Source organism: Amborella trichopoda, chromosome 5 (assembly GCF_054954075.1).
Source record: "Amborella trichopoda isolate Santa Cruz 75 chromosome 5, AtrichopodaSantaCruz75HAP2 v2.0, whole genome shotgun sequence".
Taxonomy (NCBI): Eukaryota; Viridiplantae; Streptophyta; class Magnoliopsida; order Amborellales; family Amborellaceae; genus Amborella; species Amborella trichopoda.
Genome location: NC_142340.1, coordinates 2,254,193 through 2,281,037, shown reverse-complemented (window position 1 = coordinate 2,281,037; position 26,845 = coordinate 2,254,193). Strand labels below are relative to the sequence as shown.

At 33.8% G+C, this 26,845-nt stretch overlaps 1 protein-coding gene across 17 annotated transcripts; it reads right to left on the bottom strand.

Moving 5' to 3' along the window:
- Positions 1-1,126: 1,126 nt before the first annotated feature.
- LOC105420078 (uncharacterized) lies at positions 1,127-25,586 on the bottom strand. Of its 17 annotated transcripts, none has more exons than XR_016055579.1 (17): positions 25,514-25,586; positions 25,008-25,074; positions 24,329-24,470; positions 22,716-22,828; positions 22,567-22,632; positions 21,297-21,414; positions 21,024-21,091; positions 20,527-20,564; positions 20,105-20,178; positions 5,840-5,886; positions 5,275-5,383; positions 3,992-4,104; positions 3,847-3,908; positions 2,572-2,662; positions 2,300-2,367; positions 1,803-1,840; positions 1,127-1,453 (listed from the first exon to the last, which is right to left on the bottom strand). XR_016055579.1 is itself a non-coding variant. In XM_088866757.1 (17 exons), exons 1-17 carry the CDS (start codon positions 25,537-25,539, stop codon positions 1,285-1,287), a joined length of 1,440 nt encoding a protein of 479 aa, XP_088722883.1. In that variant the 5' UTR covers positions 25,540-25,586; the 3' UTR covers positions 1,127-1,284. The 17 variants fall into 17 exon arrangements, 13 of the variants coding, with proteins under 13 accessions (XP_088722883.1, XP_088722884.1, XP_088722885.1 ...); XM_088866757.1 differs by having other exon boundaries at positions 2,572-2,689; positions 3,843-3,908; XM_088866758.1 differs by having other exon boundaries at positions 3,843-3,908.
- Positions 25,587-26,845: the final 1,259 nt, after the last annotated feature.

The following is a 26,845-nucleotide window of genomic DNA, read 5'->3' as shown; positions in this document are numbered from 1 at the left end:
AAATAATATTAAGAATTTTTTATGCCAAAATTACATGTTATAATAAAATTTGGAGGTGATTGTTTAAAGTCGCAAAAACTACACCCTTAAAATAATATATATCGAATAGTTCTATGAACACTTGAAGAGATCTATGAATACTCGAAAATTAACGGTCCAAAAATATATTACAAGATAAGACTATTTCCAAGACTTAAATTCATTTTTTCTCATTTCCATAGCTCTTGAGATTAAGATGATCAATTTAAAGATTTTTTAGTATCAAAATAAGATTTTCTAACGAATTTTTGAAGTCAGCCTTAATTTAATTGTTTACAGCGTCACCCTTATATAAACTTTTTCGTTATTAAACAATTGCATGGTTTTTCTCACTAGAAATATCTTCGCCCATGCATGTAACTAAGAAACACATATTTTATGACATTTATTGCGATTTTCTCTCACTAGGATCTCTATGCTCAGACCATACCTAAATCGCGTGTAAGACCATCGAACATCGTTGCGTCAGCACTGACCACCCCCCCCCCCCTTTGATTTTTAGCATTTGGGCATCCCATCATTTCCCAAGATATTAATATTCCCATTCGAGGAGTTAAAACGTGCTTAGGGGGAAACTATCCGACCTTCAGCAGAAAGCTAACAGTCGACTACTAATAATATCAAATATTTTCAATGCTACATCTCAATTTTAAAAAATTATAACCAGACTAAAATAATATCACTTTTTAATATCAAAAATTTATAACCCCATAAAAATAACTAATATTGACATGCGATATTGTTATCGACATACTTTTGAATATCTAACCAAAATTAAATAGCTATTAATCCCAGACATATACATATGTACAAAGATCCTATAATCAGATTACTTTTAATATCCCCCTTGACCTTATAAATCTTGATCAAAAACATGGCAAATCTTTTGTAACGACCACTTTGTTAGTTGGGAAGGGAAGTATACCACTTTGTTAGTTGGGAAAAGAAGTATATCACATACACAGCATGTACATGTGCATAGACAGTGCATCCACAAAGGTTCCCAACAATGAGCGATGAAGGTGAAGCATGAATTTTGTTTAGTAACAAAAAGGGCATACATCAAGAAATGAAAAACACAAATAGATTTTTCTTCTTTGAAAATAAAATAATTGCATAATCTGATTTACAATCCATACAGTAAGAGAGACAAAATCCTAATTCAAACACTACCCAATAAAAACACTTATTGAACATGTAAATAAAAAGAAAAAGAAAAAAAAAGAACTATTAATCTTCGAGGCTCTAAGGGAAGGGAATTGAAGCGCAACGATGATAGTAGCCACTTCGATCATACTTGAACCTCTGCGATAAATGCGCCTCACCAATCACATACTCACCCCACTCTTCAGACCCATATTGTTCGAAAATGTCGTGAGCATCAAAGGAACCGATCTTCCTCGTTCTCACCGTCCTAAACAGTGACAGTAATGACGCGCAATTGCAAATTTATCAAATTTGGGTTTTACCATTCCTTTTCCAAACTTTGACGGTGCAAAATCTATTATCAAAGCTAAAAAGGAAAGCATATATATACAGCCCGTATGCGATACACATCTGGGGCATCCACTGACCATTCTCCACAATGGAAGGGAGCAGATTAAATCTAAATGTGTCCATCATAGGTAGCTTTTAGTTGATCTCTACCATCCGTTTTTGTGAATGATCTGTGGATGGTCCAGCTGTGCACCATGTACCACAAAAGACTCCTCCGGTATAGTTTCCGGAAATGACAATAGACGGAAGAGAAGACATAAAGGTACCTTTTCCTAAACTTTACATTCATGACTGTCCCATGCAACTGCAAAAAAAAAGCCAATTTAATCATTACCACTTAATGTTCTGTTTTCTGTATTTTTTTTTTCCATTTTCTAGATATCCTCTTGGTTATTTTTTATGATTATTTTAACAGAACTAAATCATAGTAGTGGAATGTATCACCACCCTAATGCTACGATCTTAAGAAAATCCCATTAGAGGAAACCTTAGAAAAGCCCCCAGTTTTCAAGAAAAAGAAATAACAGTGACTCGGTTTCAAAGTAAATCTTACAATTATTTTACATGGATGATAATAGTGCACTAGATTGGAAGTCTACAATACAGACCTAATGAACATAGCTATTAAGTTGAATGTCTCCAAAGAACATTGCAAAAGAAATAAAAAATTAAGAAACAGAAATAACACCATTATCAAAACTATTATAACATTGAGTCATTTTACAAGGTGCCACAGATCATACAATGATAAAAAATACAATACCTTCAACTTGCGGCACGCATCCTTCTGGAGAACAAGGCCAGCTTTCACATAGGCATCAATAATGACTTCTATGGAAAGCTCAAGAAAATCAGCAAGAAAGGAAAATTCAAATATAACATCAGAAAGAAAAAATTAAGAAAAAGGAAAAAGTTAGTGTACTAATTATTTCGGTGACAATTATCCATAAAGTTGCACTGGAAATATTATACATATATTGTATATAACTTCTGAAGGGGGGTAAAAAAAAAACATTATACATATATTCAGGATACGACAAGCCCGCATCAAGCGACCCTCGCCACCAATCTCCTCAACTGGAGTATATAAAACACAGGCTTCTGAAACTGAACCTCTCATGCAGTCCTGTACATGAGAGAAACAATGCACTTCCTGAAAATTCACCTCATACACACACACTAACATGAAGTCATCCAAGACTGGAGATTAAGAATATCTGCAAATCTAAGTGATATCACAAAAACTACATGCAATACAATAATCAAGAAAATTAAGGGTAGTGTGATTCAATGAGGCCCCAAGACCCATCAGAAGATTAAACAAGGAAAAGGCATCATTACTAGCCATTAGAATCTTTATTTATAAGGATTTCAGTGATCCATCATTTTCAACATATTATTACACACAACATTAACTCCACTTGAGAAGTAATTTGCCTCATTCAACAAACTATTAAAAGGAAAATGTAAGAAACAGCAAAATCTCAATATATACGAGACCAACAAAACCAAGCAATCTCTCCAAAAAAATCATAATCCAGCTATTTTAAACCTAAATAGTAAAATCCATGCAGAGAAATGAGGGGAAAAAATCATCCACTGCCGAAGCAAATTCCTATTCTAGCTCAGAACTTGAACTAGGAAACGTTATTGCATTAACTGCATGATATACAAACCAGTTTAGCGTAGCTTCAAGTTCAAACCATGTCATGACAAAACTACTGAAAATACAAAGTTCATCCGTAAGAAAATCCTAATAAAATTATGCTAGACAATAAACCATTGCAAGCATTTAGATAGTAGAAGTGAATACGACTCAGTGCAGCAGTGCCTCTAATACATTACATTGTAAAGATGAGGTGTTGAGAACAAACACTACAAGGAACATTACCCAACAATAAAAAATTATGAGCAAACATCTGACACAAGGAAACTAAGCTTCAACAAAAGATTATGAAAACACATTAACATATGAGAAACATATTAAAAAAAGAATGGAACATTATAGGGCAACGCTTGAGACCAAGAAATCATTAATAATAGGTAAACCCTTCAAATGGTTAAGTTTTTTTTTTCTTACTCATCGTTTTTTTATTTAACACCCTACTGCCTTCACCTGGTACATGAAGCAACATGCTAATCTTGAGGAAAATATAATCGAAACATCAAACTCAAAGATTCATTGAATGATAATACATACATCCCCCGCCACCAAAAAGAAAAATAAAACAAAATAAAAGAAAGAAAAGGAAAGGAAATCGTGAACTTTTGAGTAGAAGTAAAAGGAAAAAATAAAATAAACATACCAACCCTTTCAACCTGATGGAAATTGGACGGTCTTTCAAAGCTTTCATCACTTTTGGAGAGACTTTCTGCATGTATCAGCAAAAAAATCATACCCTTGGAACTCCTACCATTAGTACATATAATACTTTTGAATGGATTGATCCTCTACCTGTAAAACCTCAGCAGCTGCAGCAACGCGTTCCTCATTCCACAATTTAAGCATGAGAACAGTCAAATGAAATGTTTTTGGATTGATAAATATGGATTTATCGATTCCCAAGTCTGTAAAATGAGAAAATAGGACGTTGTCAAAAATAATATATATATAGGAAACAGTTTATATAAGCTTGGAACCTTGTACTATAGAAGTAACATGCACCACAAAGATCCAATAGAAAAGAGCTTTCCGAAGTTGGAAAACCTTCCAATTGATCATATCAAGATATAAAGAAAAAAAGAATTTCAAGTCCTAAAAATAGTGCATCTTCTATCAAGTTATCGTCTATTTTCAAGATTTTCAATTGTTTATAAATATGCTCAATTTGTAACATTTTCGAAATTTTAGATTTCATAATTAGGGTTGGAACATGGATTTTCAAGGCATCATAAGGTTTCCAACTTAAGAACTACATCTTTGGGTAAAATTTAGAGGCGCACCTTACCTATATAGTATAAGGGGGGTGCCTTATATAAACCTCACCCAAATATGTGTGTACACACACACACATACACAGTCCCATAGGAACACTCAGCAATTCCAAAAATCACACGAAACCTAAGCGTTTCATAGGAGAATGATATATATACAGTAGAAAAGGAGTCGTAGAGAAAAGAAGGTGAGCATTAATAGGCTTGGCATGATGAGCAAATCTTTCTAGTGGATGGTTGCAATTTATTAGAACATTCATGGAAGACGGTATAGAATAATCAAGCATATTTACAAATGTAGCCTCTTTTACCATTCTATTTCAGAATGTCATGTTAAATATCTTGGACAACAGCAGGGGGGAAAAGGGCGAAAGATTACGAATGCTTAGAGAATAATGTCATGAAATGAAACTGGACACAAAAAACCGACTACAACATACAAAGTGTAGAAGATAAACCGAGTTAAGCAGGCTTTTCTTTTTCTTAGTGTGTGTCTGGGTGTGGGTGGGTGGGTGGGTGGGTGGGGGTGGTAGAAAGAAAGAGGCAGAAAACTAAGTTGATGATTTTATCTATCGTCAATTCAAGTTGGAACCCTCAATATAAACATATAAAGATCTCAGTAGAATGAGAAACGATACATGTGCCTGTAAAATCAAATGGAACAAGAAAAAATCATTGTAAAAAAGGGAAACTCCATATACAAGATAAACAGTCATTGAACAGAAACACAAGAATCTCCACCAACAAGGCCATCACAATCTACTTCATCTGATGTTCCTTCATTTGAATCACTCCCTTGTTTACCTTGACTACTATCTAAATTTCCCAATATTGAATTCTGAAAATTCTGTAGCTTTTCTACAAGTCCAGGGTGAACTGCCAAAGGTAGAGATATGAAATGGGAGTAATCTGCCTGCACTCACCAGCCATAAAACAAAGATGATTACTCGAGTGGAACAACATACGTAGTCATGCATGCAAATTAAAAATATTCAAGTGTGAATGCATATCCATCATTCTTATACTACTCAAGATGTCTTAAAGATCAGTCCTCAGGACCCAAAATGAATTAAAAAGAAACAGATATTGTAGGCAACCAAAATACTACGCCTTGCTCTATCAGAACAATAAAGATAGATTTCCCAAAATTTATTAACTACTTTAATATTCCAAGATGGTGTGAACTTTAAAAAGCACGTGCTTTAATTTGCTGAGTGGAGCCACATTGCATAAAGCAACGAGATGAACTGGTAAGCAGCTAGCATCAAGACGACACAATTTTGACACCTAAAACCAGATTTCCACAAGATAGAAACCCTTAGAACATGATGCTGAAATAGAAACAAACCTCCTCAAGAATAGTATTTACCTGCTCTGAAGCTCTGGACACATTTCCAACCGAAGAACCCTCAGCCACTGCAGATGAAAATAAACGAAAGTCATAGTCACATTCACACAAGATATGACGAAGATCACATATCCAATTCAAACAGAAAAGACAAGAAGAACAAAGTATCACAAATAAAGTCTTCCAGAGAATAGCCTTTGAAATCTTTTCTAATACTCTCCCAAGAGACGGTTAATGTCCTGAGATTCTCTTTGGCCCTCCCCATCTTTCACTTTTGATCTTTGAAGCATATCCTCTCCCTCTCTAACCATATGTTATATACAGTGCCCCTAATACGGTCAGCCCCAAAGTATTAGTCCTTTCTTCCCTAACAATGAGTAAGCGGCGAACCACTGCAAAAAAGTGCTTTTACGGATTGCTGTACTCATATGAAGCGAACTGCTTCAGTGTAAAGGTCCATATCTCTGAAGCCACGAGAAACGCAGAAAAAGATGGCCAACTGCTTCTCTTTACCCTGCACAATAGAAATAGAGACATACATTGGGTACGGTTACTCCTCAACCAGTCGTGGTCGACAGCTAGAACACTATCAAGGATCATGAACCATGCAAGGACTTGGTTTTGGAATGGCCAAGGAATACTTCACACTCTGTTTCTGGCGTTGTTCTTTTCCAAGCACCAGGTCATGGCTCGATACAATGATTTTGCAGAAAATTCACCCTTGGGATCATATGAGATTGTCTTTCTATCAGGCCTGAAAGAAGATTCCCCATAGCTCTACCAAAAAATTCTTAAAGGCTTTGAATTCATCTTCTTCAAAGGGTCTCCAAAGAGAGGATTTGAAAGTCAATCAAAGCCCTTCACCATTAGATCAGTCACTGATACCTCCAGATTTTCGGCCAGGACAGGGCAATTACTAACAAGAGGTGACTCCCCCAGCCATGTATTAAGCCCAAACTTAGTTTACCTTCCATTTCCAACCTAGAATCTGATCAAGCTAATGAAAGCATATCTAATTCCGTTAATCCCTCTCCAAACCCTTGAGAATCTAGAGCTATGCTCATATGGTTTCAAAAAAAAATCCTAATATCTCTCCCCTAATTGCTCTAAATAACTTGTTCTCAAAGATGGTATGATTAAGTCCCAGCTTCCAAACATCTGCTAGCATTTGGCTCACAACACCTGATTCATTTCTTTATTTCTTCTGATTCCTAGGCCTTATTTACTTCTCGGTTTGCACCCACTGTCCCATCTCACCAGAAGAAAATCGTCCTTCTCACATCACCATCCGTAGAAAAATAAGTAAATAAATTCCTCGCAAGCTTTTTAATTTCTTTTGCCACTGAAGCAAGGATCGGAAACAAGGATATATTGTAAATACAAAGGTTTGAAAGGGTAGATTTAATAAGAGCAATGGCTCCCATTGACAGAACCCTAAGCTTCCAAGATGCTAACTTGTTTTGGACTCTCTCTCTATAACTCCTCCCTATCGTGCCTTGGCTGGGTGGCCTTTGCCCATCGGCAATCCATGGCTCTTATTTGTTAATTTTCCCCTCCCTACACATCCCACTAGGCTTGCAGGTTCAGGGACTGAGACACCCAAGAACTTTGTTTTTGAAATGTTCACTACCATGCCTGAAGCTAACTCTAAGCATCTCAGAAAGAGGTATAAGCTCTTCACCGATATTGAAGTTAGCTTCACAGAAAATACATGTATCATCTGCATATTGCAGATGAGAAGTAATACTATTCTGGCTCTGATACCATCAACACCAAGATCGAATTGGAAACAGAAATTTGAAACAATTTATAACAGAAATTAGACTAACATTCTAATATATCGGAAATATATAAATATGACTAGAATCATAAATATTGAGAATGGAGCAATATCTAAGACTATCCAAGTAGTATATGTAGACTGAAAAAATTTAATGCTAAAGACGGCTTTCAACCACATATTTTATAAATATGAATATAGACTCATGGATGACATCATACAAGCATATTACAAACTCATATAAAACATATTACAGAAAGGAATGAAAAAGCTTACTGTTTACGGATACAATAACTGCAGAATAGTTTCCACCCGGCTGGGTAATAGACAGGCAGATCGTCTATATTACGATCACAAATCTTACAGAGAATTTTACAATGGAGAGAAGAGAGACAAAGTCTGAGACTAGGAGAAGGAGAGAGAGAGAGAAGTCTGAGCTCTTCCGCTTTCGGAGGTCTTGGCTATTTCTAGCCTCTGGACTTCAAAGGGGTTTCAGTTCCATTTTGTTGCTTTTCTGGATGGTGGATATTGCGTACAGATGGATGGTCAGAGATTGTCGGTGATATAATGGTCGCACAAATCTGGAAGAAGAAATCTTGAAAATAGATGTAAAGCCGCCGGTGGTTTGTCCTTATGCTTAGTCGCATAAACTCTTGTCATTCCCGACCAGAAAATTATTGAAAAAATCATATCCAACCTTTTATAGGCCCTTTCCCCACACTTTCTCTGCATATTCCATTTCGATTACTCATCAATCAAAGACTACCGATGTGCCACGTAATGATAAGCATGATGGATGTTAAGCACACAGAATTGAAATCCACATAAGATATTACGTCTTGGATGATGATGATGACATAAGATATTCCATCTGGGTCAAGAAGCATCACCATCAAGTATGATGTATAGGTATTTTTGGAAAAGAGCCAGCCATTCATATATGCAAAAGATATTCTATCTTGGTCAAGAAGCATCACCATCAAGTATGATGTATAGGTATTTTTGAAGAAGAGCCGGTCATTCATATATGGTTTACGCTATTGTATATACAGTATTAGGGTAAACCAATAGTGTAAACCATATATGAAGGACGGGCACTTCTCTAGAAATACCTATAGATGCCATGTTGAAAGTTTCATGTCAAAGAACACACTTGATGGTGTTCTTACACAACAAGAAGGAATATCTTACGCATATAACACTACTATATATGCACTACTTTACATACTTTACGTACAGTATTAGGAATCTTACCAAAAAAAAAAAAAGCATTAGGATAGAAATCCAAAGATATATTGATCACATATATGACTCAAGGATCTAACAAAGAGCCAAAAGTTGTAAAGGCGATGTTGAGTGAATGCCTTAGTCCTAACAGGATATAAATGAAAATATACCATGTGTGTAGTTACACACAAAGCAAATAAAATAAATTCCAATTCCAAATGTAAACTAATCACTAGAGCTGACTCTCGTTCAATAGTGAAAACCAAAATTAAATAGAAAAATAAACAAAAAACTGTGGAGATGGCTACCAATTGATGTCTCCTCTTTTGACAATGGAAATTTGATTTTTACTCCAGTCTCCATCTCAATTTGCTTTTGTGTATTTCCCCTGAGGGGGAATGTTCAAAAAATCAGCCACTGTGGAGAATTTATGCTAGTACCAGCATATTCTAATAATAAGAAATCTCATAACAAACTTTTGTACAATTGAGAGGATATATGCAGTTAGAAACAAACAAAAGGTAGTGCATGATCATTCACAGCCATACCCTTTTCCTTTAATGAAGCGTATCAAAGGTGTGTCAACCCGCATATGTGGATCAATAATTTGATACATGATATTTAAGACTGCTATATCTATATAAACGAAAAAAATAGACAGAAACCATTGTTCAGAAGGAATATAAATGAACATATCAAATCAAGATAAGATTTTACTAAACAACATTATAAATGGACACAAAACAGCCCTTAAAAGACTCATATCAATCATCATCATCATCTGAGCCTTATCCCAACTATTTGGGGTCAGCTATACAAAAGACACTAACCTATTTAAGCTCAATAACTTTGTTTAGCTTAAGATAGAGAACACAGCCCTCTCTCATGCATGCTCCCAATTACAAAAATCGCTTGCACCCAGTTCCCAAAATCTCTAAAAATAGGAAAGTTAAGGAGCTTCAGATCAAGGTTTTTTTGAAGCACAAATTTAGTCAAGAGTTTTTTGACAGAATATGAAGCATCTATAGAGAGGTTTGAGCCGTAATGAGCTCCCTCATAGCTATTGACTGCTTTCTCTATTTTGAAAAAATATTTTGTTTTAGCTTTTGCCTTCTCATTCATCCCTTGTTGAAGTTATTTCTCCTCCATTTGCTGATATTTTCCGTTATTCCAGGTGTTATTTGAGTTCCATAGAGAGAAGATTCTTTCTATATTGCTGGTTTATGGAGAACTTGCAACGGATCAATCAAGACTCACAATTATGTGCTTTCAGACGACAAAAGCATCCATACCAGCATTACCCACAAAAATCCATACGCCTCGGTTACATCTTAGTGGATGAAAAAAAGTCGGACGTAGCTTAAGGACCTCGTAGCTACTGATTGGCTCCTTAATTCATAAGTTCTATGCTCGTTAAGCCATAACTCACAAGTTCTACACCCATCATTAATTTGGAAATCTATGTGTAAGATTTCAAATTTGATACTTTATGTTCTAATACTCAAACACCAACCATGGCGATTAATCAACGGCTATTGAAACATGCTTCGCATGAGCACATACTGCAACTCCAAGACCTCCCATATCTAGATTATGATACTAGAGATAAGTAGTTGTTGTCTCAAGCTGCACTAATCAAACCGTCGCATCAAACAACTTTAAGAATGCAAACAGAGAGAGGATTCATCTAGAACTAATAAATATTAAATCCAAAGATAATAAAGAATACACCATTAATGGTCCCTTTAAAAGAAACTAATTCAAAAATAGCTTATGTGTAACATAAATGTGGTCGATAGTTTCCTAAAGATGTCTACTTTGTTTCCACAAATGATGGAATAAATTAAAGCAGCCCATTATGGCTTAAGAGATCATTTACAAAAATACTGATAATCACTTAAAAAAAAAAACATCTACACCTCAAGGATCAATAGGACCAGCATCTACTTTATACATGCCGCTTAATGTCAATCAAATTTCACTATTCCACTAAGCATGCCCCTGGTACTATAACTAAGCAAATACAAGCTATGCATGACGAAAATGTTAGGATTTCATGTGTTGTAGCCTTTCAAATGAATACCACGTTCTTGAAAATGCTTCGACCTAAAGATATTAATGAAGCAATATTTAGCATTAATCCATTACTTGTAAAACAAAAAAAAAGCAGAAGACATGAATCAAGATACACTAAGCACCAAGAAAGAACAAAGGTTAAATGGAAAACCACCTTCTAGAGAATTATATCCCAAATCTCATATAAAATTATATCCCAAATCTCATATAAAATGCAGTTCTCACCTCAAATCTTAGCTACTTATGTTAACTAAGAATGCAGTTCTCACATCAAATCTTAGCTACTTATGTTAACTAAGAGGATCTTTTCAGAAGGCAGTATTGCTCACGAGGAATGGTTGGTTGTCCTTATCCCACCATTGAAATTTGTTTTTTTTCTTTTTTTTTGCAGGTAATTCAGTGGGGAAGAAAGGCCCCTATCAATTTTTTCATATCGATAAGAGAGTCAGCTTGTATGAAGGTGTCGGTGGGTGGTGTCAGCAGGATTGAAAACCACAACGTAATAACTAAGTATGGGGTTGCTACCACCATGACCAGCCCCTTTCCTGAATAATGTCTTAATAATGTGGCACCTGAATCTTAAAGTTAATTGGGCAACACTTTGATCACTGCCCAACAGTCAAAACCCTTGAAATTTTTGTCAGTTTTCATGCTATCAATTCAATTTTAAAAGTCACCACTTTCATGCCCTACTAATCATAAAAAATTTCAATTGTCATTATCGTCAATTTTCAACTGTCATTATCATCTCTTGATATGTCTTGAATACATTGGTTCTAGTCTCTATGAGATAAGGGAGAATTTCACCTTTCTTTTTCTGGTCTTTTAAATATTTTAAATGCTATCTTCTTTTCAAACCCACACAATCAAGGACAAAAATAAGAACCTTCTATTAAGACCTTTTCGAGGTTAAACATGGAAAAACTTGTGTCAATTTTATTTATTAGTGATAAGTAAAAAAGCAGGTTTTGGTAAAGGAAAACTAGATAAGTCACTTAGATTTCATTTGGATGATTTAGATCCAAAATTTTATGGATTTATCATCTCGAAAGCCACAATAATAAATTTGTAAAAACATAACAAAGAAAAGTCCGAGTCCTAAAAGTGATCCATCTTGTATCTTTTCATGTCGACCGTTTAAATCATTTTTTAAAAAAACATCATATGTGCATTATTTTTGGAGCTCCAAATTCATAGATACAGAACGAAAATGGATACCCAATGATTTGAGATCTATAACCATGAAAAGGGATGCATGAATGGGCTGACTCACTAAAAACATTTTTGTATTTACAATACAATAAAGGAAGAGAAGTACAGTATAAAGTGCTCCACATTCTTAACAATGGGCACTTGAAAACAGTATCTTGGAAACTAGGTCTTTTTTAGGGCCTCAGCATAGTGGTGTGGATGCCTTGACATGGATCCTTAAGTTTTTTGAATGAAAATATCATGCTTACCTACCCAAATATAAAGTCTCACAAATGGGCCCCAAGGGAAGTTCACAGACTGACTTATACAATAAGAAAAAACAAATTGGAAAGTAGAAACCTTGACATTTAGGGTTCCTTTTTCTTTAGGAGGGAGGCAGAAGCCATGTTCCCCATCTCTCAGCACTGGTGCCCCACCCCCACCTGCCCTTGCCCTTATCTCTCCCCAAGAGAAAGTGGTATAGTAAGATAGCCATCCCTACTGCATACAAACACACATGATATACAAGAATTGTAGTGACAATTATTTTTATCGGGATATTATCACCAAGGAATTTCAGGATAATATCATGATTATCTCTTTTTTCAGGATTTTATTGAATGATTATTGGGACTTTAATATACTATGTATTTTGGAACAAATTTTTAGTGAGATAAGTAAAATGTGAAATCAAATTATAAGCAATTCACATATTCAACAAATCAGAAAATTACATAAATGATAAAGTTGGAAACAGTTTCTAGTATATAAAGAAATTAAAATATCAAAATTCACTTCCCAAATTACTAGCTTAACATACATGTCAAATTATCACTTTCTTACAAATTTTTCCCCATCTGCCTTAACTGATTCTTTGAGTTGTTTTTATGTAGATGATGAGTCTCTTTCATATTTATTATCAAGAGAAAAATTGTATTTTTATAGTAATAGAAGCATAAAAATATTTTAATAAATTGATTTTAACTGAGCAAATGTGCTCTAGGCAAAGAGGGTAAAAGTGGCGGGTGCCACAACATGACGTATAGAGTTTCATCCCAACTTAACATTCAAGAAAAGAGGATAAAAGATAAAATAATTTTTTTGGGGAAATTATCAAAGTTATTATCAACATTGGAAAAATTTACTATGACAAAATAGAGATTTTTTTTTTTGTGATAGAGATAATGTATCAGGGGTAATTGTCACAAAGATAAAAAAAAGGATTGAAATGTCCTCTCTCTTTCTCTCTCTCTATAAAAAAAATAAGGAGAAAAGCTTGAAAACAAACGTAGTACAACTAAAACTACTAAAATATGGTGGAGTTTGGCGTTAATGGTGTCTGTCTTGTTTGGAAGAAAGAACAGAGTACATTAATATGGTTCATGCTTCATTACTGTAAATATAGTTCAGGTATGTCTAAGAAACTGTAGCCTTGTGATGCAATCAAATCTTATGGGCGTGCAGTTTGTACTTTTCCCGGTTGTAGCCATTCAAATTGTAATCAATTTTTTTATAAATTATGCATTCATGGTAACTGTAGTTTATTCTCAGATTCGTTCTGGCCATTGAAATTGTAATCAATTTTTTTTTATAAATTATGCATTCATGGTAACTGTAGTTCATTCTCAGATTCACATTAGAAGCAAATCATGGATGATAAATGAACAGCTCAATCCGGCTTCGGAATTTCCCAAGTCGAACTGGTTCACTTAGAATATTGCCTGGCAAGTGTTTTTTTTTGGAAGGGTGTGATTTATATAGGGCTGACGCTCCAAACAATCAAAGTAGGCCGCACCTTTAAATACGGCTAGAATATGTTTTTCGGTATTAGAAATTTTTGTGAAGGTTTGGAAATTTACTTTCATATCTAATTATAAAATTTAAAGCTTCAAAAGAAAAAGTTTACATGAAGTTGCAACCTTAAAATGTAGAATTACATATGCACCTCAAAACTCCATCGGAAAAAAGGTTGTTTTAATGTTGAAAAACCACATATATCAATATGAAAAAGAAAAATATTTTGAGCCTCAGATTTTCGAGATTTTTATATGTTTGCAGACCGTCAAATTTTCAAGATTTTTATCTAAACCGTCAATTTTCAAGATTTTTATATGTTTATAAATCAAATTGACTTAATCAAGTTTTGAGTTTAAAATTTTATAATTAAATATAAAAATATATTTTCAAATAATATTAAGAATTTTTTATGCCAAAAGTACATGTTATAATAAAATTTGGAGGTGATTGTTTAAAGTTGCAAAAACCACACCCTTAAAATAATATATATCGAATAGATCTATGAACACTTGAATAGATCTATAAATACTCGAAAATTAACGGTCCAAAAATATATTACAAGATAAGACTATTTCCAAGACTTAAATTCATTTTTTCTCATTTCCATAGCTCTTGAGATTAAGATGATCAATTTAAAGATTTTTTAGTATCAAAATAAGATTTTCTAACGAATTTTTGAAGTCAGCCTTAATTTAATTGTTTACAGCCTCACCCTTATATAAACTTTTTCGTTATTAAACAATTGCATTATATTTGTTGCATGGTTTTTCTCACTAGAAATATCTTCGCCCATGCATGTAACGAAGAAACACATATTTTATGACATTTATTGCGATTTTCTCTCACTAGGATCTCTATGCTCAGACCATACCTAAATCGCGTGTAAGACCATCGAACATCGTTGCGTCAGCACTGACCACCCCCCCCCCCCCCCTTTGATTTTTAGCATTTGGGCATCCCATCATTTCCCAAGATATTAAATATTCCCATTGGAGGAGTTAAAACGTGCTTAAGGGGAAACTATCCGACCTTCAGCAGAAAGCTAACAGTCGACTACTAATAATATCAAATATTTTCAATGCTACATTTCAATTTTAAAAAATTATAACCAGACTAAAATAATATCACTTCTCAATATCAAAAATTTATAACCCCATAAAAATAACTAGTATTGACATGCGATATTGTTATCGACATACTTTTGAATATCTAACCAAAATTAAATAGCTATTAATCCCAGACATATACATATGTACAACGAACCTATAATCAGATTACATTTAATATCCCCCTTGACCTTAAAAATCTTGATCAGAAACATGGAAAATCTTTTGTAACGACCACTTTGTTTGTTGGGAAGGGAAGTATATCACATACACAGCATGTACATGTGCATAGACAGGGCATCCACAAAGGTTCCCAACAATGAGCGATGAAGGTGAAGCATGAATTTTGTTTAGTAACAAAAAGGGCATACATCAAGAAATGAAAAACACAATTAGATTTTTCTTCTTTGAAAATAAAATAATTGCATAATCTGATTTACAATCCATACAGTAAGAGAGACAAAATCCTAATTCAAACACTACCCAATAAAAACACTTATTGAACACGTAAATAAAAAGAAAAAGAAAAAAAAAGAACTATTAATCTTCCAGGCTCTAAGGGAAGGGAATTGAAGCGCAACGATGATAGTAGCCACTTCGTTCATACTTGAACCTCTGCGATAAATGCGCCTCACCAATCACATACTCACCCCACTCTTCAGACCCATATTGTTCGAAAATGTCGCGAGCATCAAAGGAACCGATCTTCCTCGTTCTCACCGTCCTAAACAGTGACAGTAATGACACGCAATTGCAAATTTATCAAATATGGGTTTTACCATTCCTTTTCCAAACTTTGACGGTGCAAAATCTATTATCAAAGCTAAAAAGGAAAGCATATATATACAGCCCGTATGCGATACACATCTGGGGCATCCACTGACCATTCTCCACAATGGAAGGTGCAGATTAAATCTAAATGTGTCCATCATAGGTAGCTTTTAGTTGATCTCTACCATTCGTTTTCGTGAATGATCTGTAGATGGTCCAGCTGTGCACTATGTACCACAAAAGACTCCTCCGGTATAGTTCCCAAAATGACAATAGACGGAAGAGAAGACATAAAAGTACCTTTTCCTAAACTTTACATTCATGACTGTCCCATGCAACTGCAAAAAAACAGCCAATTTAATCATTACCACTTAATGTTCTGTTTTCTGTATTTTTTTTTTCCATTTTCTAGATATCCTTTTGGTTATTTTTTATGATTATTTTAACAGAACTAAATCATAGTAGTGGAATTTATCACCACCCTAATGCTACGATCTTAAGAAAATCCCATTAGAGGAAACCTTAAAAAAGCCCCCAGTTTTCAAGAAAAAGAAATAACAGTGACTCGGTTTCAAAGTAAATCTTACAATTATTTTACATGGATGATAATAGTGCACTAGAATGGAAGTCTACAATACAGACCTAATGAACATAGCTATTAAGTTGAATGTCTCCAAAGAACATTGCAAAAGAAATAAAAAATTAAGAAACAGAAATAGCACCATTATCAAAACTATTATAACATTGAGTCATTTTACAAGGTGCCACAGATCATACAATGATAAAAAATACAATACCTTCAACTTGCGGCACGCATCCTTCTGGAGAACAAGGCCAGCTTTCACATAGGCATCAATAATGACTTCTATGGAAAGCTCAAGAAAATCAGCAAGAAAGGAAAATTCAAATATAACATCAGAAAGAAAAAATTAAGAAAAAGGAAAAAGTTAGTGTACTAATTATTTTGGTGACAATTATCCATAAAGTTGCACTGGAAATATTATACATAGATTGTATATAACTTCTGAAGGGGGGTAAAAAAAAAACATTATACATATATTCAGGATACGACAAGCCCGCATCAAGCGACCCTCGCCACCAATCTCCTCAACTGGAGTATATAAAACACAGGCTTCTGAAACTGAACCTCTCATGCAGTCCTGTACATGAGAGAAACAATGCACTTCCTGAAAATTCACCTCATACACACACACTAACATGAAGTCATCCAAGACTGGAGATTAAGAATATCTGCAAATCTAAGTGATATCACAAAAACTACATGCAATACAATAATCAAGAAAATTAAGGGTAGTGTGATTCAATGAGGCCCCAAGACCCATCAGAAGATTAAACAAGGAAAAGGCATCATTACTAGCCATTAGAATCTTTATTTATAAGGATTTCAGTGATCCATCATTTTCAACATATTATTACACACAACATTAACTCCACTTGAGAAGTAATTTGCCTCATTCAACAAACTATTAAAAGGAAAATGTAAGAAACAGCAAAATCTCAATATATACGAGACCAACAAAACCAAGCAATCTCTCCAAAAAAATCATAATCCAGCTATTTTAAACCTAAATAGTAAAATCCATGCAGAGAAATGAGGGGAAAAAATCATCCACTGCCGAAGCAAATTCCTATTCTAGCTCAGAACTTGAACTAGGAAACGTTATTGCATTAACTGCATGATATACAAACCAGTTTAGCGTAGCTTCAAGTTCAAACCATGTCATGACAAAACTACTGAAAATACAAAGTTCATCCGTAAGAAAATCCTAATAAAATTATGCTAGACAATAAACCATTGCAAGCATTTAGATAGTAGAAGTGAATACGACTCAGTGCAGCAGTGCCTCTAATACATTACATTGTAAAGATGAGGTGTTCAGAACAAACACTACAAGGAACATTACCCAACAATAAAAAATTATGAGCAAACATCTGACACAAGGAAACTAAGCTTCAACAAAAGATTATGAAAACACATTAACATATGAGAAACCTATTATAAAAAGAATGGAACATTATAGGGCAACGCTTGAGACCAAGAAATCATTAATAATAGGTAAACCCTTCAAATGGTTAAGTTTTTTTTTTCTTACTCATCATTTTTTTATTTAACACCCTACTGCCTTCACCTGGTACATAAAGCAACATGCTAATCTTGAGGAAAATATAATCGAAACATCAAACTCGAAAATTCATTGAATGATAATACATACATCCCCCGCCACCAAAAAGAAAAATAAAACAAAATAAAAGAAAGAAAAGGAAAGGAAATCGTGAACTTTTGAGTAGAAGTAAAAGGAAAAAATAAAATAAACATACCAACCCTTTCAACCTGATGGAAATTGGACGGTCTTTCAAAGCTCTCATCACTTTTGGAGAGACTTTCTGCATGTATCAGCAAAAAAATCATACCCTTGGAACTCCTACCATTAGTACATATGATACTTTTGAATGGATTGATCCTCTACCTGTAAAACCTCAGCAGCTGTAGCAACGCGTTCCTCATTCCACAATTTAAGCATGAGAACAGTCAAAAGAAATGTTTTTGGATTGATAAATATGGATTTATCGATTCCCAAGTCTGTAAAATGAGAAAATAGGACGTTGTCAAAAATAATATATATATAGGAAACAGTTTATATAAGCTTGGAACCTTGTACTATAGAAGTAACATGCACCACAAAGATCCAATAGAAAAGAGCTTTCCAAAGTTGGAAAACCTTCCAATTGATCATATCAAGATATAAAGAAAAAAAGAATTTCAAGTCCTAAAAATAGTGCATCTTCTATCAAGTTATCGTCTATTTTCAAGATTTTCAATTGTTTATAAATATGCTCAATTTGTAACATTTTCGAAATTTTAGATTTCATAATTAGGGTTGGAACATGGATTTTCAAGGCATCATAAGGTTTCCAACTTAGGAACTACATCTTTGGGTAAAATTTAGAGGCGCACCTTACCTATATAGTATAAGGGGGGTGCCTTATATAAACCTCACCCAAATATGTGTGTACACACACACACATACACAGTCCCATAGGAACACTCAGCAATTCCAAAAATCACACGAAACCTAAGCGTTTCATAGGAGAATGATATATATACAGTAGAAAAGGAGTCGTAGAGAAAAGAAGGTGAGCATTAATAGGCTTGGCATGATGAGCAAATCTTTCTAGTGGATGGTTGCAATTTATTAGAACCTTCATGGAAGACGGTATAGAATAATCAAGCATATTTACAAATGTAGCCTCTTTTACCATTCTATTTCAGAATGTCATGTTAAATATCTTGGACAACAGCAGGGGGGAAAAGGGCGAAAGATTACGAATGCTTACAGCCTCACACTTTTGAAGTCAGCCTTAATTTAATTGTTTACAGCCTCACCCTTATATAAACTTTTTCGTTATTAAACAATTGCATTATATTTGTTGCATGGTTTTTCTCACTAGAAATATCTTCGCCTATGCATGTAACTAAGAAACACATATTTGATGACATTTATTGCGACTTTCTCTCACTAGGATCTCTATGCTCAGACCATACCTTAATCGCGTGTAAGACCATCGAACATCGTTGCGTCAGCACTGACCACCCCCCCCCCTTTGATTTTTAGCATTTGGGCATCCCATCATTTCCCAAGATATTAATATTCCCATTCGAGGAGTTAAAACGTGCTTAGGGGGACACCATCCGACCTTCAGCAGAAAGCTAACAGTCGACTACTAATAATATCAAATATTTTCAATGCTACATTTCAATTTTAAAAAATTATAACCAGACTAAAATAATATCACTTTTCAATATCAAAAATTTATAACCCCATAAAAATAACTAGTATTGACATGCGATATTGTTATCGACATACTTTTGAATATCTAACCAAAATTAAATAGCTATTAATCCCAGACATAGACATATGTACAAAGATCCTATAATCAGATTACTTTTAATATCCCCCTTGACCTTATAAATCTTGATCAAAAACATGGCAAATCTTTTGTAACGACCACTTTGTTAGTTGGGAAGGGAAGTATATCACATACACAGCCTGTACATGTGCATAGACAGGGCATCCACAAAGGTTCCCAACAATGAGCGATGAAGGTGAAGCATGAATTGTGTTTAGCAACAAAAAGGGCATACATCAAGAAATGAAAAACACAATTAGATTTTTCTTCTTTGAAAATAAAATAATTGCATAATCTGATTAACAATCCATACAGTAAGAGACAAAATCCTAATTCAAAAACTACCCAATAAAAACACTTATTGAACATGTAAATGCGATAAATGCGCCTCACCAATCACATACTCACCCCACTCTTCAGACCCATATCGTTCGAAAATGTCGCGAGCATCAAAGGAACCGATCTTCCTCGTTCTCGTCGTCCTAAACAGCGACAGTAATGACGCGCAATTGCAAATTTATCAAATATGGGTTTTACCATTCCTTTTCCAAACTTTGACGGTGCAAAATCTATTATCAAAGCTAAAAAGGAAAGCATATATATACAGCCTGTACGCGATACACATCTGGGGCATCCACTGACCATTCTCCACAATGGAAGGTGCAGATTAAATCTAAATGTGTCCATCATAGGTAGCTTTTAGTTGATCTCTACCATCCGTTTTTGTGAATGATCTGTGGATGGTCCAGCTGTGCACCATGTACCACAAAAGACTCCCCCGGTATAGTTTCCCAAAATGACAATAGACGGAAGAGAAGACATAAAAGTACCTTTTCCTAAACTTTACATTCATGACTGTCCCATGCAACTGCAAAAAAAAAGCTAATTTAATCATTACCACTTAATGTTCTGTTTTCTGTATTTTTTTTTTCCATTTTCTAGATATCCTTTTGGTTATTTTTTATGATTATTTTAACAGACCTAAATCATAGTAGTGGAATGTATCACCACCCTAATGCTACGATCTTAAAAAAATCCCATTAGAGGAAACCTTAGAAAAGCCCCCAGTTTTCAAGAAAAAGAAATAACAGTGACTCGGTTTCAAAGTAAATCTTACAATTATTTTACATGGATGATAATAGTGCACTAGATTGGAAGTCTACAATACAGACCTAATGAACATAGCTATTAAGTTGAATGTCTCCAAAGAACATTGCAAAAGAAATAAAAATTTAAGAAACAGAAATAACACCACTATCAAAACTATTATAACATTGAGTCATTTTACAAGGTGCCACAGATCATACTAGGATAAAAAATACAATACCTTCAACTTTTGGCACGCATCCTTCTGGAGAACAAGGCCAGCTTTCACATAGGCATCAATAATGACTTCTATGGAAAGCTCAAGAAAATCAGCAAGAAAGGAAAATTCAAATATAACATCAGAAAGAAAAAATTAAGAAAAAGGAAAAAGTTAGTGTACTAATTATTTCGGTGACAATTATCCATAAAGTTGCACTGGAAATATTATAAATATATTGTATATAACTTCTGAAGGGGGGTAAAAACAAAAACATTATACATATATTCAGGATACGACAAGCCCGCATCAAGCGACCCTCGCCACCAATCTCCTCAACTGGAGTATATAAAACACAGGCTTCTGAAACTGAACCTCTCATGCAGTCCTGTACATGAGAGAAACAATGCACTTCCTGAAAATTCACCTCATACACACACACTAACATGAAGTCATCCAAGACTGGAGATTGAGAATATCTGCAAATCTAAGTGATATCACAAAAACTACATGCAATACAATAATCAAGAAAATTAAGGGTAGTGTGATTCTATGAGGCCCCAAGACCCATCAAAAGATTAAACAAGGAAAAGGCATCATTACTAGCCATTAGAATCTTTATTTATAAGGATTTCAGTGATCCATCATTTTCAACATATTATTACATACAACATTAACTCCACTTGAGAAGTAATTTGCCTCATTCAACTAACTATTAGAAGGAAAATGTAAGAAACAGCAAAATCTCAATATATACGAGACCAACAAAACCAAGCAATCTCTCAAAAAACATCATAATCCAGCTATTTTAAACCTAAATAGTAAAATCCATGCAGAGAAATGAGGGGAAAAAATCATCCAGTGCCGAAGCAAATTCCTATTCTAGCTCAGAACTTGAACTAGGAAACGTTATTGCATTAACTGCATGATATACAAACTAGTTTAGCGTAGCTTCAAGTTCAAACCATGTCATGACAAAACTACTGAAAATACAAAGTTCATCCGTAAGAAAATCCTAATAAAATTATGCTAGACAATAAATCATTGCAAGCATTTAGATAGTCGAAGTGAATACGACTCAGTGCAGCAGTGCCTCTAATACATTACATTGTAAAGATGAGGTGTTGAGAACAAACACTACAAGGAACATTACCCAACAATAAAAAATTATGAGCAAACATCTGACACAAGGAAACTAAGCTTCAACAAAAGATTATGAAAACACATTAACATATGAGAAACCTATTAAAAAAAGAATGGACCATTATAGGGCAATGCTTGAGACCAAGAAATCATTAATAATAGGTAAACCCTTCAAATGGTTAAGTTTTTTTTTCTTACTCATCAGTTTTTTATTTAACGCCCTACTGCCTTCACCTGGTACATGAAGCAACATGCTAATCTTGAGGAAAATATAATCGAAACATCAAACTCAGGGATTCATTGAATGATAATACATACATCCCCCGCCACCAAAAACAAAAATAAAACAAAATAAAAGAAAGAAAAGGAAAGGAAATCGTGAACTTTTGAGTAGAAGTAAAAGGAAAAAATAAAATAAACATACCAACCCTTTCAACCTGATGGAAATTGGATGGTCTTTCAAAGCGTTCATCACTTTTGGAGAGACTTTCTGCATGTATCAGCAAAAAAATCATAACCTTGGAACTCCTACCATTAGTACATATGATACTTTTGAATGGATTGATCCTCTACCTGTAAAACCTCAGCAGCTGTAGCAACGCGTTCCTCATTCCACAATTTAAGCATGAGAACAGTCAAATGAAATGTTTTTGGATTGATAAATATGGATTTATCGATTCCCAAGTCTGTAAAATGAGAAAATAGGACGTTGTCAAAAATAATATATATATAGGAAACAGTTTATATAAGGTTGCAACCTTGTACTATAGAAGTAACATGCACCACAAAGATCCAATAGAAAAGAGCTTTCCGAAGTTGGAAAACCTTCCAATTGATCATATCAAGATATAAAGAAAAAAAGAATTTCAAGTCCTAAAAATAGTGCATCTTCTATCAAGTTATTGTCTATTTTCAAGATTTTCAAGTGTTTATAGATATGCTCAATTTGTAACATTTTCGAAATTTTAAATTTCATAATTAGGGTTGGAACATGGATTTTCAAGGCATCATAAGGTTTCCAACTTAAGAACTACATCTTTGGGTAAAATTTAGAGGCGCACCTTACCTATATAGTATAAGGGGGGTGCCTTATATAAACCTCACCCAAATATGTGTGTACACACACACACATACACAGTCCCATAGGAACACTCAGCAATTCCAAAAATCACACGAAACCTAAGTGTTCCACAAGAGAATGATATATAGACAGTAGAAAGGAGTTGTAGAGAAAAGAAGGTGAGCATTAATAGGCTTGGCATGATGAGCAATCTTTCTAGCGGATGGTTGCAATTTATTAGATCATTCATGGAACAGGGTTTTAGGTTCATATTTTAGGTCTCTATGGTCCAGGGGCACTACTAGAGTCCATACGGGCTGTATTTTTTCTTGGGATTTTGGCCACTCTACGCCAGCGATAATTCCTCTAGCTATCTTTTGGGCCATGGAGACAGAGTAATAATAGAATTTCTAGAGTAAGATCATCATCATCATTATCATCCGAGCCTTAACCCAACTAGTTGGGGTCAGCTAAATACAGGCAATTATTATCATAAGAGAAAGAGAGTTGTAATTGAATAAAGGGATTGGGAATTGAAGATAGTGCACAAAAATAAATACAGATGCCCTGTCCATAGCACCCATAGGAGAACAAGAGATCAGAAAGGTGAGATGTAGAGCTGACAAGCGTAAAGGGATTCTAGAGAACATCTGTTCATTGGATACAGAGCTTTAGTATGTATACATAGATGTCCTTTCTCCATATGGGTCTCCAGATGGGGATTCATTGTTAGGAGTACCCATGGAGATTCTGTATTTATAGGTATCTCTTGAGTTACTTATTAAATCAGCAATAATAGTACATTAATAAAAAGGAAAAAGAAAAACTTCACATCATCACAAAATAGAAGAACTTGTAAACCAAAATGGTTTCTAGAAAGAACCCAGACAATGATGAACAACTCACAATTGAATTTGTTTCCATAATAATGATAAAAACTTTAAAATAAAATAAAATAAAATAAAAGAGAAAAAGGGGAAATAAAAAAAAAAGACGCCATGCATAGTAAATGCAGCATTCAAATGACAACACTCAATAAATGCGAAATATCTTCCAAGTTTTCTCATTTCTCATTCAAAATTCTCCCTGAACACATAACCATAGTAGAGAATAGAAAGAAACCAACCTTCCGAAGAACTCAAGTGAGCACTGAGCGGCATCCAAACTGCTCTCACAGCTCTCCTCTTCTTGCTCTGATCCATTGCATTCACTACATCCTTCATATCCCCCATTTTCCTCAAACAAACTTTGCCATAGTAATTGGAACCCTAGCATATACATAAACAGTAAAATGAAGAGGAAAACAACAATAGAAAGCATAATTAAAAAGCAAATTTTATATTTACAACGCCATTCCTTTCTTCAAACTAATTACAATGGCAAAAACCCTGAAATGGATGACATAATCTGGTCATGTAAACGTAACAAGAAGAATGGCAATTATCTATAGTGTAATGCATGCCAAAGACATGCGAATTTTATGCACCATAAGATTAATTTCCCAAGGGAAATTTATCTAAATACACCTAGCTTTTCGATTGTTGGACATTTTACCCCTTTTCTCAGCTATTCCAACTCATGATCGTGTGCATTTTGATGGACTTTTCAAAATTAAATTAAAGACCAGAAACTGCTAAATAGTTCATCTCGGTGCATTTTGATAAATTTCCCTTTTCCCAATTATCTATGCAGTTGAAAGTTTGACTATCTGCATTAAAGCAAAGATATAACACCAAAGAAGGCTACTTTCAAAGTAATTAATAAAAAAAAAAAAGGAAAAGCAAAATTAAGTCTTCTTTCAATACCTGAAATGAGCTTACAAGCTTTGGTAATTCATAAATAACTTTTGAAACCTTTGATACTTGTTCCACTCTGGAAGAAATAATGCAAAAGACTCATAAGCTTATTTACTCAAAAAACTCCAAACAGAATATGCGAAGACCTTTTGTTTGTAAATCGGGAGCCATAACACATCAAAGCAATGGAAAATGGTGTTCCTTTTCCAACATCATAAAAGTAATACAGGAACATTACTTCAGAGAGAGAGAAAGAGAGAGATGATCAATGATCATGCAGTTCAACTTACACTAAAAAACCCACCAAATGTTTTTTGAATTTTTCAGTCACAATCGGAGCAAAGGTAACCTTAATTTCCAATTCAAAATTCCACAAAACAAACGAAGGAAAAAGTAGAAAGAAAATAAAAGAAAGGAAGAGAAATAATATCTTCCAAAAATGCTGAGATTTTCCATTATAGAGATCAAATACCCAGAAAAAAACAATCGAAATTACTGAGTGACAAAAAAAATACCTGGAAAAAGATCTTAAAATGATCATCTACATGGGCTTGAGTAAGACTTAAGAGTAACAAAACTTCGTTTCTAGTCTGAAGGCTTAATAGGCGGGACTATTTATAGTATCAGTTGAAGAGAGTTAAAAAATATTTTTTACTCCCGCGGTGGCATGTACACTCTGTTCCCACCGTCATGTAAAACCATCGGGGCCGTTTGGATACTTAAGAAATACATTTTATAATGTATTTGAGGGGAAATGACACATTTCTAGGGTTTGCATCGAAATTTTGGGACTGAAATATATTTTCGTCTTTCTTCGTTTCATCCTAAAAATAAATAAAATTGTATGATTGTTTTTACCCTCCGAAATTAATTTCACAAAAACACGACCTTAAATTAGTGAGAGATACTACCTCAAATTTTACATTTCAGACATAGAAAGTATTTTAAAATTTTAGAGAAGCAAACTATTTCTAATTTTAGAGAAAGAAACTATCCAAATTTTTTTGGAAAAAAATTATCTTATAATTTTTATAAAGATAAACTATTTCAAATTTTAAGTTTTAAAGAGAATATCATAAAATATTAGAGAGAGAAACTATATCAAATTTTAGAGACGGCGATATAAAAAAAGTTTTAGAGGGAGAAACCATCTCAAAAAAAATTAAAGAGAAAAACTATCTCAAATTTTGAGTTTTAAACAGAGAAAGTACTTGAAAATTTATAAAGAGAAAAACTATATCAATTTTTTTAAAGAGAAAAATTATCTCAAATTTTAAGTTTTATCAAGAGAAAGTACCTGAAAATTCTTAGAGAGAGATAAATTATATCAAATTTAAGTTTTAGAAAGAGTACTAAACTTTTTTTAGAGAGAGTTATTATTTCAAAAATTTTAGAGAAAGAAACTATCTCAAATTCTAAGTTTTAGAGAGAGAAAGTATATTAAAATTTTAGAAAGAAATTATATCTATTTTAGAGAGAAAAACTATCTAAAATTTATCAAATTTTAGAGAGAGAAACTATATCGAATTTTAAGTTTTAGAGAGAGCAAGTAATTGAAAATTTTCAGAAGAAAAAAATATCTCAAAAAATTTAAAAAGATAAACTATATCAAAAGAAATATCTTAAATTTTATGTTTTAGAGAGATAAAGTACTTGAAAATTTATAGAGAGAGAGAAAATACCTCAAAATTTTAGAGAGAGAAACTATATCAAAAATTTTAAAGAGAAAAACTATCTCAAATTTTAAATTTTAGATAAAAAAAGTATTTGAAAATTTTTAGAAAGAGAAACTGTTTTTAATTTTTTAGATAGAGAAACTATATCAAATTTTAAGTTTTATAAAGAGT

Excerpts from the sequence above, each read along its gene's own strand:
- LOC105420078 (XM_088866757.1), bottom strand. The coding sequence starts at position 25,539 with ATGATCATTTTAAGATCTTTTTCCAG. Across the intron at positions 22,633-22,715 it reads CAGCTGCTGAGGTTTTACAG|AAAGTCTCTCCAAAAGTGAT; the intron begins GTAGAGGATCAA and ends TGATACATGCAG. Across the intron at positions 2,368-2,571 it reads TCGCTTGATGCGGGCTTGTC|AAGTCATTATTGATGCCTAT; the intron begins GTATCCTGAATA and ends AGCTTTCCATAG.